This window comes from Xiphophorus hellerii, chromosome 8, assembly GCF_003331165.1.
Source record: "Xiphophorus hellerii strain 12219 chromosome 8, Xiphophorus_hellerii-4.1, whole genome shotgun sequence".
NCBI lineage: Eukaryota > Metazoa > Chordata > Actinopteri > Cyprinodontiformes > Poeciliidae > Xiphophorus > Xiphophorus hellerii.
The window spans coordinates 11,725,412-11,739,770 of record NC_045679.1 but is presented as its reverse complement, the minus strand read 5'-3'; the positions used below and the strand labels follow the sequence as shown (position 1 = coordinate 11,739,770).

The following is a 14,359-nucleotide window of genomic DNA, read 5'->3' as shown; positions in this document are numbered from 1 at the left end:
TCACCATTTTTTTTTTTCTTTTGTGCCTCTCTCCTATGAAGGCTAGATTGGTTCTGGGTTAACTCAGTGTTAACCTAATTCGTAATCTAAGAGTTTATGGTTGCAAATGTGGCAAAATATGGAAAAGTCCCTTTGCAAGTTCCTGATTTCTACTTTATGTTCTTTTGAGCAACTGTACCCTAATACAACAAAATGCCAACCATGTTTTCTCTTTCAATCTCTACCTTAAAGGATCATCCTATTTTTTCAAGGGAAAGGAGTACTGGCGAGTGCCGGGCAGCGACATGGAGGCGGAGGCAGGATACCCCCGCCTGATTGCGAAGGACTGGCTGCTCTGCACCGAGATGCAGTCGGACTCTCCGGACACAGAAGCCAAAAGCACGGAGACAAGGGTCAACGTGCACCGGCACCCAGACCATGCAGAGAATGGATACGAGGTGTGCTCCTGCACCTCTGACACCGCCTCGCCTTTGGGCGTCCACTTACCCCCATCTCCAGTTTGGCTGCTGCTGCCTTTTTGGACGCTCTTACTGACCTTCTGCAATGTACTGTTATGATGCTGAAGCGCAGGGTAAAGTACTTGTGTTGAGTGCAAGAGAGAGACTAATTAGCGGATGCTCTGCAAGAAAGAAAGAAAAAAACTGGAAGAATTTGATCATATAAATATGGTTTATTTTGTTTGTTTTGTTCTCTTTATTTCTCTTTTTTTGGGAGTTATTTATTTCACATGCCATCTTATGGTCACTTAAAGAGCTTTGCAGTAGCCGTTCTATGAACAATTATCAGTTAATATCCACTGATAGTGACAGTATTAGATGTTTCATAAGCTGAGTTGCACAGAAATACAAGTTAACTTCGCTTTCCAAATGGCCTCATTAATACTGAGAGGGCTAAGAAGAGGGGAACGTTCAGATATAAGTAGTTATATCATTACAGATTTAATGGCGACTTACTTTGAGGTATTCAGTTTTATGAATAAGAGCTTGTGGCTCAACCGGCTAGGGTTTGATAGCATTCACGTCAACACTGACAGAGATTTGGAAATTACAGCTTCTTACTGACAAAACAGCTGAATCTTTCATAAAATGGGATTTAAAGCAATTTTATTTATCAGAGCACAGTTCTGTAATGCTGATACTACAAATGTTTGCTTATTGGTGATTCATTTAGTTAGTTAAAATGCAGCTCAAATCAGAAAGATATCACTCATTCACAATGCTGATTAATGTTCAAAGATACTGTACCTACGTATATCGTCTTTAGGCATTGGGCAGCTACTGGGATGGAGGGCTTAAAAAATTATGGTTTCAAAACCACTTTTCTATCATACTAATCCTGTATTATGATGGGGTTTTTTTAGATATGTGTTTCTGGAGCAATATGAGGCATAGGATAATGCAGTGCTGGCCCTCCCCCACTTGTTGCTTGCACTTCTGGTCAGCTAGCTAAATGAAGGCCTCTACACTTTCCCTTTGGTTTACAAAAAAGAAAAGAAAAAAACAGATTGGTTATTTTGAAATATTTAGTTATGCAAAAATATTAAACAACCATGGTTTAAAAACTGCCTATGGCTACTATTATTAGGTCTGTTCAGATTTTTTTGCAGCGAGCATCTATGAAGTCATTTTCAGTAAATGTTCAATGATCTGCAGGAAAAATATCAGTTTGAATTTTTTTAGCCAAACTGATAATAGATTCTTTGTATTAATCTGTTTCACCAGCCAATTTTAAGACCGTTGGAATCATTTTCAAACAACTACAAGACCTAGAAAGCACGCTAAAAAAACCATTTTGATCCTACTTCACAACAGGTGCAAAATCTATAAATTCACTTCATTGTTGATGGAGCTACAGCAGACTGATAAGTCCCAAGGTATTTGTTGTTTTGATACTACCAGCAGGCTCAACCAACTTAAATCTGCATAGGAACACAAACACAGTTCTGCTTTGAAAACAGCACTAAACATAAAAGTCTTTTGTAAAATTGTATTCTGTTATATATGCAAATTTCCGCAAAAATAATCTTATCACCCTGTAAGTGGTAAAAAAACAGATAATGCAGGCCTTCTTTGGTTCTCATATTCCACCACTCTGAGAATGTAGTTCCTTATTTTAAAATATAAATGAGCTTTTGTTGACAATAACTACACACAACCTCTCAATCTACCAAATCAAGCCTTAAAATTGAAGCGGTTTTTCATCTAAACTGTGTTTATTATGACCATTTATTCAGTAAAAAACACAAAAACAAAACCTCACCTAATGAACCCAAAGTAACAAAAGGCTGTCATGATGGGGATGCTCGGTGGATTCAGTTGTTGTGGAAGAGTTTATTTATCCAAAACTTTATCCCTTAGTCTCTCGATGTCCAAGTGTACATCCTCAAACTCCTTTAATAGTTTGACTTGCATATTCTGAAGCTATCTCAACCAAGCACATGATTACCGTTACCCTGCACTGTCATCCATATTGGATCCATATTTGTCTCTATTTGATTGAATGAAGCTGTCGGCTTATCCCTGAGGTTAGCTGTAGCATGGAAACGAGGGCGATGCCAGGAGGTGAGTTGCCTTTTTTAATGGAATCATTTCTCTTTGAAGCCTTTTGAAGTGTGAACTAGATAAGATTTGATCAGTGTATGCCATATTGACGACTTTAAAGTTTTATGATAAGATGTTAAAGAAGCAGAATGCACGTGTGAACGCCATGAGTGTTACCCACTAGACGTCCTCTATAGACTGAAGTTGTTAACTCCAACCAATATATCTGTTAAATAACTAAATCTGAGCTAATTTATTACCAACACAAAAATGAACAAAACAGCAACAAAAGGTGTAATATTCTGTGCAAATATCTTGAATCCAAAATCAAAATTACTATAAATAAATCCTATACATAATGTTACCATACTCGTAATTCTAAACTTGTTCCATTATTTTGACAGCAGCAGGAATAATTGTAGCTTGTGTGTTACAAATAAATCTACCTTATGAAAAGCTGTAATTTCTCAAATGTTTGATCAAGTTGAAAGTGAATACTCTCAGATGAAAGATAGATTTGTTCTGTACAGTCAGTCATCATATATACACTGCTCAAAAAAATAAAGGGAACACTTAAACAACACAATATAAATCCAAGTAAATCAAACTTCTGTGAAATCAAACTGTCCACTTAGGAAGCAACACTGATTGACAATCAATTTCACCTGCTGTTGTGCAAATGGAATAGACAACAGGTGGAAATTATTGGCAATTAGCAAGACACACTCAATAAAGGAGTGGTTCTGCAGTTGGGACCACAGACCACTTCTCAGTACCTATGCTGTCTGGCTGATGTTTTGGTCAGTTTTGAATGTTGGTGGTGCTTTCACACTCATGGTAGCATGAGACGGACTCCACAACCCACACAAGTGGCTCAGGTAGTGCAGCTCATCCAGGATGGCACATCAATGCGAGCTGTGGCAAGAAGGTTTGCTGTGTCTGTCAGCGTAGTGTCCAGAGGCTGGAGGCGCTACCAGGAGACAGGCCAGTACACCAGGAGACGTGGAGGAGGCCGTAGGAGGGCAACAACCCAGCAGCAGGACCGCTACCTCCGCCTTTGTGCAAGAAGGAACAGGAGGAGCACTGCCAGAGCCCTGCAAAATGACCTCCAGCAGGCCACAAATGTGCATGTGTCTGCACAAACTGTTAGAAACCGACTCCACGAGGATGGTATGAGGGCCCGACGTCCACAGATGGGGGTTGTGCTCACAGCCCAACACCTTGCAGGACGCTTGGCATTTGCCAGAGAACACCAGGATTGGCAAATTCGCCACTGGCGCCTTGTGCTCTTCACAGATGAAAGCAGGTTCACACTGAGCACATGTGACAGACGTGACAGAGTCTGGAGACGCCGTGGAGAGCGGTCTGCTGCCTGCAACATCCTTCAGCATGACCGGTTTGGCAGTGGGTCAGTAATGGTGTGGGGTGGCATTTCTTTGGAGGGCCGCACAGCCCTCCATGTGCTCACCAGAGGTAGCCTGACTGCCATTAGGTACCGAGATGAGATCCTCAGACCCCTTGTGAGACCATATGCTGGTGCGGTTGGCCCTGGGTTCCTCCTAATGCAGGACAATGCTAGACCTCATGTGGCTGAGTGTGTCAGCAGTTCCTGCAAGATGAAGGCATTGAAGCTATGGACTGGCCAGCCCGTTCCCCAGACCTGAATCCGATTGAGCACATCTGGGACATCATGTCTCGCTCCATCCACCAACGTCACGTTGCACCACAGACTGTCCAGGAGTTGGCGGATGCTTTAGTCCAGGTCTGGGAGGAGATCCCTCAGGAGACCATCCGCCACCTCATCAGGAGCATGCCCAGGCGTTGTAGGGAGGTCATACAGGCACGTGGAGGCCACACACAATACTGATCCTCATTTTGACTTGTTTTAAGGACATTACATTAAAGTTGGATCAGCGTGTAGTGTTATTTCACTTTAATTTTGTGTGTGGCTCCAAATCCAGGCCTCCATTGGTTAATAAATTTGATTTCCATTGATGATTTTTGTGTGATTTTGTTGTCAGCACATTCAACTTTGTACAGAACAAAGTATTCAATGAGAATATTTCTTTCATTCAGATCTAGGATGTGTTATTTGAGTGTTCCCTTTATTTTTTTGAGCAGTGTATATACCAGTCTACATGGACAGTATCTTGGAAAAGTATTCATTTGACAAAGTGTTTTACACCTTTCATTGGGATTTTCTGTGACAGACCAACACTAGTAGTGCATAAATGGAGAATAATTTTATTTCTACTAAAAGAAATGTAGAAACCGTAGTGTATTTAGCTTTCATGAGAAATTACTTTATCTAGTCACCTTTCATCTGCAAATGTTTTGTAATAGCTCTCTCTAGCAGAGGTGGATAGCTTCATAGTGAAATATTAGACGATTTTTCTCAGCAAATTAGCCTTAAACTCTGTCAGATTGGTTGAAGAGTGTCTGTGAACATCAGTTCTCATTGGTACATTTTGGACTTTTTTAATATAGGAGTAATCGTTGATCTGAAGTATCTATTATAGCAAAAGCTGCACTCTTATGATCATTTTTCTGATTTATGGGCAACCTCTGCCCCAAACCCAACTATTTTTTATTCTCTTAACAGTTTTATTTTAAGAATTGGATTTCGTATAGCTCACCTCTGACCAGCTTTCCTGTCCCACAGCATGATGATGCCACCCCCTTTTTCAAAATGGGGATGCTGTTTTCCAAATGACGTGCAGCATTTGTTTTCCACCCCACACCGAGTTTTGAGTGATGTCCTAAAAGCTTAAATTTGGTCTTGCACGCCTTGTCTTCTTCATCGCTTGAGGGCCCCTGCAAACAGGATGTCCTATTTCTTTCTTTCAACCATAACTTTCTTTTTGTCACTCTTCTGCAAGGGCTAGATTTGTTGGGTGCACTCCTTTTGTCAAAAGCCAAGGTTTCTTCCCATCCTTTCCATGCCCTGCCTGTCAGTTTATGTAGAAATGTTTGAAAATATGCCATTTTCCATTATCAAAATTAAGCAGGGCTCTCTAAAATGCTCAAGGTTCAGCATTCTCAAATGTACTGATTCCTGAAGGCAAATTAGTTTTATTCAGGGGCATCACAGTAAAGGGGACCACGTTCATTGCACTCCACATTCTTCAGATTTGTATTTGCAGAATAACTTTGGAAGCCGTGCGTCGTTTTCCTTCCTATTCTCTACTTTTCACTAGTTTACCTTGATCTATCACATAAAAACTCAATGAAATACATTTAAACTTTGTGGTAGCATGAAAAGGTTCAAGGGGTATGACTATTTTTCTAAGACACTGAATAAGCCGGGTTGAGATTCAGATCAGCTGATCCCAGAGGATGAGACAGGATCCCTATTAGTCTGAATATAGACTCCCACCAGGGGGAAAAGCGATATCCTGAGGTGTCATCATTCGACAGGTGACTGACACTGCAGCGCACGTCTGTGCAGGCAGGTGTAATGTACCTTGGTATGTATTGCAGATAGATGGTTAGGTTTACAGATCAATGGCTCTGTGGGAGCTTGACGTGTTGAAGACACATGAGTGGCATGCTGGTTTTCAACAGGTACACGCACAGTCAAGAAGAAGACAAGGGAACATAGAATGTTGGGGGAAGAACGACAAATGAATGTCGGACAGAACATTCAAAACCAAGATTCCTGCTGCTTCTTATTGACGTTCTCCTTGCTTTCTATCCATTTCCTGCACTCTCCCTATCACACAGGTGGTACCTCCCCTGTTCAGATTTCTCACCTTAAGCACTCCCTGCCATAACCAGAGGTAGTATTGGTTTGCTGTATTTTCTTTTGTATTAAGTATGAATATATTGTGAGCCATTGCTTTGATGAGATGACAGTTCGTGGAGCATTTCCGACACAAGCTCAAGCTCCGTTTGATGACATCTAACGCAGACCTCACAAAGGCAGCAGATTTGTTATTGTTGCTGATATATTTACCTACAAGTTTAAATATAGACAGATATATTTGAGTCACAATGTTCCATGGTTACTGCAAACCAAGTGGACTGTGTATATTTCAAGGTGTGTTTTCTAATGTAAAATATTTTTGTAGAAAAAAAAACAAAATAAAGATTCTGAATGGTTTTCCTGGCTAATCATGGTTGCATGAGTGTGCAGTAAGAGAGATTACTTTGAGGACTCTGTCTTGTGGCTGAGTGTGTAATTATTTTGTGCCATTGAAAATCAACCCATGCTTGAAGACAGATGAAGGTAACAGAACAGCTTGCAGACACCAACTGGGAGTTGATGTCTATCTCTGTGGCGTTCTTAAGAACGTTTTTTCATACTTTTATTTTGTAATTCTGAGTGTTCATAAATATTGTAAATTGTGTTATGATAATCCCCCCACAAAATCACTCTTTTGCTGTTATTTTTGTTCTTTGACGCTTATGTTGACACTAAGGTGAAAACGCTGTATAGTTTCTGAAGATGTGCATGAATCGAAGAAGAGAACAAACTAAAGACCCTTTATGGACTTCTGGGGAAATCACAGTGGCAATTTTGAGAATTTATCAGCTTTTAGGCAGTATTTATCTTGCTCATAATTAGGAGGATGTGTTTCTATTTTCAGATTTCTTTTTTCTTGTTTGAGAATTATTTTTCCAAGCGTATGATACCAAGAAATCCATATTATGCTGATCAAGGTTAAGAGCCATCAAGTCAGATTCACTTACAATACCTTTTTCCAACATTCAGATAATTGGTTATAACAACAGTAAAGTATCTTAACCTCAATCATTCATCTGTCTGCTAGTTCATCAGTTAATTTACCCATCCATCCATTTATGTTAAGATTACATTTAAACTTTTATTTATAACATTCTTAAGTAACTCTAAGTCTGTAACTTTGAAAACATGTGAACAAAAATACCCATATAACATTATAAATGAGTCCATTGGTATTCTCTCCACATGCTCCTTTTGACACAACTTACAGGCCACGGTGTGACAGCACTGAGAGCCTTTTCCCCTCCTCTTGACACTCTCGAGTGGTGTTAATTAACTGGTGTGTCCCAGCGGCCACCAGAAGAGCACAAAACTCCCTGGAGCAAAAATGATACCAGGTCAGTCCTTATCACTTTGTCCAGCTGATCCTGTTTGAGCAGGATGCTAAGTGATCAAGTTAGTAGTATGTGCCATACAGGTATTTGACTGTTTGTTTCTACTATCAAGTTAATTGAATTTTTTTTTTTTTTAAAGTTCAAGGGGTATGGTCATTTCATTGAGATTCATATATCATGTATCAAGGTTTTCTGAATTCATATAAACGATTTTATTTTTATAATACTTAACTGATCACACCCAGGATAACTTGGGTTTTCTCTGCAGAGAAATTCTCCACCTGAGGCATCTGTACTATGGCTTCTTCTGGTTTATAGATGTAAAGTTTTATCTCTGCACTCTGGAGACAATTATTGAACAGAGCAATGACTTTTTAAACTTCAGGTCTTCCACATTGTTGTGCCTCAAACTCCTCTTAAAATATATTTAATTTTACTTATCAGTTCTCCACAATGGGAAAGAAAAACTGGATTTCTGAGTGTGTTGGAAATTTATAGAAAGTGAAAAAATTAAATATTTTGCATTCAAAGAGCTTACATATAATTCAAAATCACATTTTCCCTCAATGGTAGCCCCAAGTCTTTAGGGAATGAAGTTAACAGCGTCCCCAGAGAGATTTTGCCTGTTCTACCTAAATATTCAGGGAGGATTTATTGCAATTTCACGTCCATATAAATTACACTGAAATAAAATTCACTCTATGCCACAGGGAGTGCAAATAAAACAAAATACAATAACGTTGAACAATGCAATTTGAGGACAGCAACTGAATTGGATGGGATGTCAGAATGCAGCTATTTCAACGGCGCATTTTCCATGGAGAATATGACTCACTGCCAAGGGCATCATTGTATCATCGTTGTATCTAGGGCAGCACAAGAATCAGAACCACAGTCCATGAAGACTAGGCGTTGTATAAAATCTTCAAAAATAATTTGCAATTAATTATATTAGAAGTCAGATTTTAGCCTTTTTATGGTTACTTATCCTCAAGATTTATGGTAACAAATTCAAAAACACAACTGATGTAATGAGTGACTTTCTGAATTGGATAATTCATGGTGGGGTACACATTTGTCCTGATGGAAACAAGACATACTGTAACTAGTCCTTATTGGATGAGAAATCTTCATTGCCAATGTTGGACATTTCAACCTGTTGCCACTTTAGACACCTGTGGTTGTTATCATTTCAAATGTTTCTGCCTTTCACTGCACATCTTGTACTGACCGTGCATCAGTTCATAGCCACCAAGGGGATGTTTCTTACTTTCACAACTAATACTTTAAAGCTTCCAATGTTCTATGTCATACACATAGTCTGCTGTTAGAAAATTTAGTTATTTGATTTAATCGCAAAATCTCAAAGGTAGGTGACTTTAAAATATTACTGTTTGAACAAAGGACATAATGTATCATACTTTAGTTGAGTCAACATGCCCAGAAACTGAGTAAATACGTGGTTTTCAGGTAACATACATTTGAGTTAAAAAGTGAGATTTGCGTTTTATGACAATACTTAAGTACAATTTGGTGTAAGTACTTGGTTAAGAAATGGTTAGGAGTGAAACGGGTAGGTACCAAAGAGGTGTGATGTAAAATGGTCATGTACTGTATATTGGTATCAAATGGTTTATTTATCCTAATTCCTTGTTACCTCCTAAAAAATTAGGAGGTGGCAAAGCAGAAAACTGTCCCAAAGTTTCCCAAATATCATGAATACTGTCTAAAAGGGTTTTCTAAAAGAAAAAGAAAAAAACAATCTTTTTGACTTGGTTTTTACTCCCACAGGACCAGTTTTATAGCAAAACATAAGATTTGTCAAATGTAAAAGGACGTTTACTGAATATGAATGAGATTCACTTTTGACAAGATGTGTTTCATTGAAACTTTTCACATAATAGATTCACAAAACCAATGTCTGTCTCATGGCAAACAGATCCAACTCCCAAACTTTCAGTGACACAGTGAAGAAGGAAAAAAAAAAATCTGATACAGTGTGGGAAGAAAAAAAATTGACCTAGACTGTGTATGTGAGTGTCACACTCCACTGTGGAGATGAGATGCTGTCTGAAAGCTTAGCTTGGCTTCTTCTTGATTCATGCTTGGTGTACCATTGAGGGAAGAATCTGCAGACTTGTCGAGCTCCGGCAGTTCTCCGCTGTCACATTCCACTAAAGGTCAGACTGGATTCAACTTATGCCCGCACACAAGCTGAGGAATATACTAGGACTTAGCCCAGAGTTTGAGTAGAGGTTTCACCTCCACTGTGGATGTAGGGATGGAGTTCCAGGGATAGACGTGAGATCGCTCACTTTAATGAAGCAAGTGTGCAAAGAAGGGTTTTTAAAAAAGGCATGGATCGCGGCTTTCCCTGCCGGACAAACTAGCATTTTTAATCAGATAACGAGCAGTTCGAACCCCTCTGACCATTTAATTTAACTTAGATAAAATGGGAGCAAAGTCAAAGGGGACCAATTTCAGTGAGTCACCATACACAACACTACCATCCTGAAATTAGTCCAGCTAAACAGAATGCAGCCTTTATTTGTTAGAGGCACTGGTGCTCGTCCAGCATTAAATTGCCTAAAACGGGGGGAAACAAATCCAACAACAAAGATGTTTTCACCTGAACCTGGAGCTACTTATCACCATGTAAAAGCTTCAAATCCAATTTATGAATACAGAATGCCTCCCTCAAGTATAAGTCTCCCCTGTTTGTAGTAGAGAGTATTGAATTTCCTTGAGATCCTCAGTTTAATTATCTGCCATGACCTATTGGCAGGAATTACAAGGTTAAGCGTCGTGGTGCAGTGCGCAGACAAAAGTGTTATGCTGATAACGTCTTGTACGTGCATTGCAATGCAGAGTTGGGTATGAAGAGGCGGTGACCTTCTTGGCCAGATTACTACCCATCTGTCTGCAGGAAAAGCTGAAGAAATGAGCCAGGCACGGCGCCACAAAACCCAACAATGGTTACTCAAAGAGAAGATTGCAGGAGGCAGTCACCCTTTGGCAAGCAATGAAGGCAATAAAGCTTATCATAAAGAGCTCATAATGCACAAGATGGGCAGCTGGAGGGATTTTACAAATAGAAAAGAGAGTAGTGAACAAATTAAAGTTAGCAGGCGATACTATATTTCATAACACAATTGGAAGAGTTTATGATGCAGTTTGTCTTGTTTGCAAAAAAAAAAAAAAATCCTGCAAGGATGAAAAATGAACTCCAACATTTTGTTGCATGGATTTACTTAATACATAATAAAAAATATATATTCTACTCTAAAAATAGTGCATGACATATTAAACCATTTCAGTATTTCTTTAGCAAAGACTTTGTGAACATTTAGAAAAAATAAATACACCTAAGGATTAGACAGCTTGTAAAACCTCCTTCAGCAGATGTTAAGTTTGTTTCTGTATGATTTTATGAATCGTATGAGGGAACCTACAGAAAGATGAAAATTTGTGTAGGAGCTACTTAACAATTTCAAAGACAGGAAGTCAACAGTCATTTTCCATATTGACCTTTTGTACTGAAAATTAGAAAAACTTGAAGTCTTAAGAAGCATAGTCTTAAATTAGAAAATATTCAAAGTTTAAACTCAAACAAAAATAAACAAAAAAATAGACATAGACTGGACATACATGTAGACCGGAGCTGATGCTAACTGCTAGCCCAAGAAAAGCTACAATCGAAGGAAACTTTTACTGTCTTAAGATAAATTCAGCTTCACAAACATCATGTGTGTGCAATTTATAAATAATTAAAAGTATCATCACATTTAATAGGTGACTATTTGCAAAAGCAATGGAGGACATAGAGCCATTTTTTATCTTCCTGTGTGAAACGTGCTCTTTCTCTAGCTCAGTAAATGTCTCATACAAAAGCAGAGCAGCATAAAAGGTAAAAACAGCATAGTGGTTTAGGTGAATGGGCAATTAACAATGTTTAAGATAAGATAGTAACTACTTATAAGCTTTTAACGAAAATCCCAAACTATCCCTGAAACATGTCAAGCAAATGCTGTCGCTTTGGGTATGCACACATGGTTGAGTCATTCACTAAGGTTGCCCAGGTATAGCAGCAGAATAAGCCCACATCATCATTCTTACACTACCATGTTTTCCGGCTAAGATTTTTGTGTGGATATTGGGTGATCAGCTTTCATCAAAAGTGATAGTTCAGTCGTCGTATTCAAATCTGTGTTATTTTAGAAGAAAAAATGTGCCTTGCACAGTACATCAAAACAAGCCATACCTCACTAGATCCATGTTTTTCAGCCAAGGACTGAACAGTACAGTGTGAGATGCAGCTCTCAGATGTCTTTGCATTTGCATTCAGGCTTGCACAGCCTGGCCTGCAGGTGGAATCACAGAGAATTCCACAGCAGTAAAGGTTGTCTTTGGTGTTTAACACTGGTAAACAGGTTTCTGCATGGCAGATATGCAAATTTTTTTATTTCTTTTTTTACAAAATTCTGTTAGTTTTTTCCCATATAATTCATCTGTGTTTTATCAAATTTTGTGTTAAATATATAACAAAGTAGTTGTAGAATGTCTGCACACCCTGCTTAAGTGCGAGTTTTTGTGAAGTAAAACTAAGATAAATAAAATCAGATCTTAGTTCTACTTGAGCTTAATGTACATGAAATTGTTGAAATGATAATAAATAAATTTTATTAGGAAAATATATACCTACACATATTTTAAATTCTAGTAAATCTGATTAACTTGACGTTCAGAAGTCCCAGATTAGGGTTGACAGATATAATTCTTTTTTTTTTTCAACAGAAAAAATCAAGACCTAGTAAAAACCTAAGACCTTGTGAAATTATGTTTCATGGTCTGATAAATCTACCCCCAAAATTTTATCTAAAGTTATGTTGGGCACCAAAAAAGACGAGGCCCATGTGACATTTTTATTCCCTGAAACTTTACTGAGAGAAAATATTTGACTTTATCAAAAGGTTTAAAGAAAGGTGATAGTGTCTGTAGGGGCTGTGATTTTTATTTTTTTTTACAGGCATGATTGCCGTGAGTGAATGTAAATATTTCATTCACACACAAGATCACCAAGACCCACCTTCAGAATCTGTATGCAGTGTGCACGTACTTTGGGACCTGTCTGGCTAGGAATTTTCATTTCTACCCAGAGCGAACACCTGAAGGCTCTTCCGCTGACTGACACAAACAGAAAGTTGAAGTAGGCCAGGAAGAACCAATCAATCATCCTGTTGGAGCCACAGAGCAACAAAAATAGTCAACACCAGAGCGAACTCCTGCAGAGTTAGACACCTGTAAGGTTGTGTGGTGCGTATCCTTCTGTAGAAACACCAACTGTCCTGCTAAGGCAAAAACTGTCTGGCATGTTCAATCAAGCACAAGACTAAAAGCAGAATTATCATTTGTTTGCTATTTTGTAAATCTGTCACTGTATTCGCCAGACTGCAGCTTGTCAGAGTCACAGCCTTGCAGCTGTTTTGAACTGAGATTAATCAATGTGACTGCAGGGATTTTACATAATAATAGTAGATATAAATTCAATAGTGTAGTTGTTTTTCAAAGTTTATTCTTACATTTTCTTTGTTTATGTTGCCTATTATTTTATATTGTTATTATTTATATTGTTATGATTTATATAGGAAAACTAATAAACAAACAAACAGAAAAAGTAGCAAGGAAGCTTCTAATTGAATTTAAATGTTCACCATTTCTGGGATTTTCCCAGACTAATTCACTCAACAGTAAAAATGTTGAACTGAACTGGTTTACATTACATCACTGCCCTCTTCTGGTGGTTATACGGAACCTTTTGTAAATATTCATCAGCTGACTCCTGCATATTGATATTGAATGCATTGTTGTGTATAATTTGTTATTGTGCATAAATATGGTGCAGCGAGGGTAAGACCAACTTTTTCCTTTCAGCAGTATGTTTTCTTAGCATCTAAAGGTGCAGTAAATAGAGTAATATAAAAACATACCAGAGATTCTGTAAGGTTGCGATACTTACAAGTCCAAAACACATGTAATGATAGAAATGAGTTAAATATGTAAAAATGATGTTGCTGTAGACTAATTCGGTATTGCATATAGCTTGAGTCAAGAACTGTGAGTTATACCAGTTCCTACATTATGGTTTTCACCCAGCGTATACTTGGTTAGGTTTTCTTTCTTCTGTGCATTTTTTCCCCCAAAATCTTTCAACACCCAAGTAACAGTAGCCTCAACTATTGGCTCAGTGTATAATTATTAGTTTCTCTTCATTTTTTATGTTTCCTCACATAAGTGCTCTAGCAGTGGTTGTTTGTCAATGACTCAACTTCACAGATTTGCTTAGAGTGATTGCCCATTCAGACAGTAGCTCTATTTTAAGTCTTGAGATGTTATTTCAATATTTGCAGATGAAGTGCTTTCCAGTGATGTAATCTATTTTGCTAAGTGCACCAATGCCTCCTGCACAAAACTCCCCCACAACATAAAGCTGCCACCATACTTCACAGTTGGAAAGACAGTCTCAGACTTGCTTCTGCCTTTTTCTTTTACATCTAATGACGGTCATTATGAGCCAACACTTCAATTTAGTTTACTCAGACCACGGGCCTGTCTCAAAAATGAAGGCCTCTGTCCCTGTGTACTTTTCAAACTTGTAATCTGGATGTTTATGTTGCTTTTACTGTAGAATGATGGCCTCCCCCTCACAAGCTTTTAAGCCTGTTGTTTTACTTTATGTAAAT

At 38.4% G+C, this 14,359-nt stretch overlaps 1 protein-coding gene across 1 annotated transcript in view; it reads left to right on the top strand.

Moving 5' to 3' along the window:
- The window catches only part of mmp17a (matrix metallopeptidase 17a), a 103,712-nt gene extending 101,662 nt beyond the window's left edge, over positions 1-2,050 (top strand). The window contains exon 11 of the mRNA XM_032570627.1: positions 232-2,050. Coding sequence (XP_032426518.1) covers positions 232-557 — 326 coding nt within the window. The 3' untranslated portion in view covers positions 558-2,050. The remainder of the gene's footprint in view (positions 1-231) is intronic.
- The last annotated feature ends 12,309 nt before the right edge of the window (positions 2,051-14,359 follow it).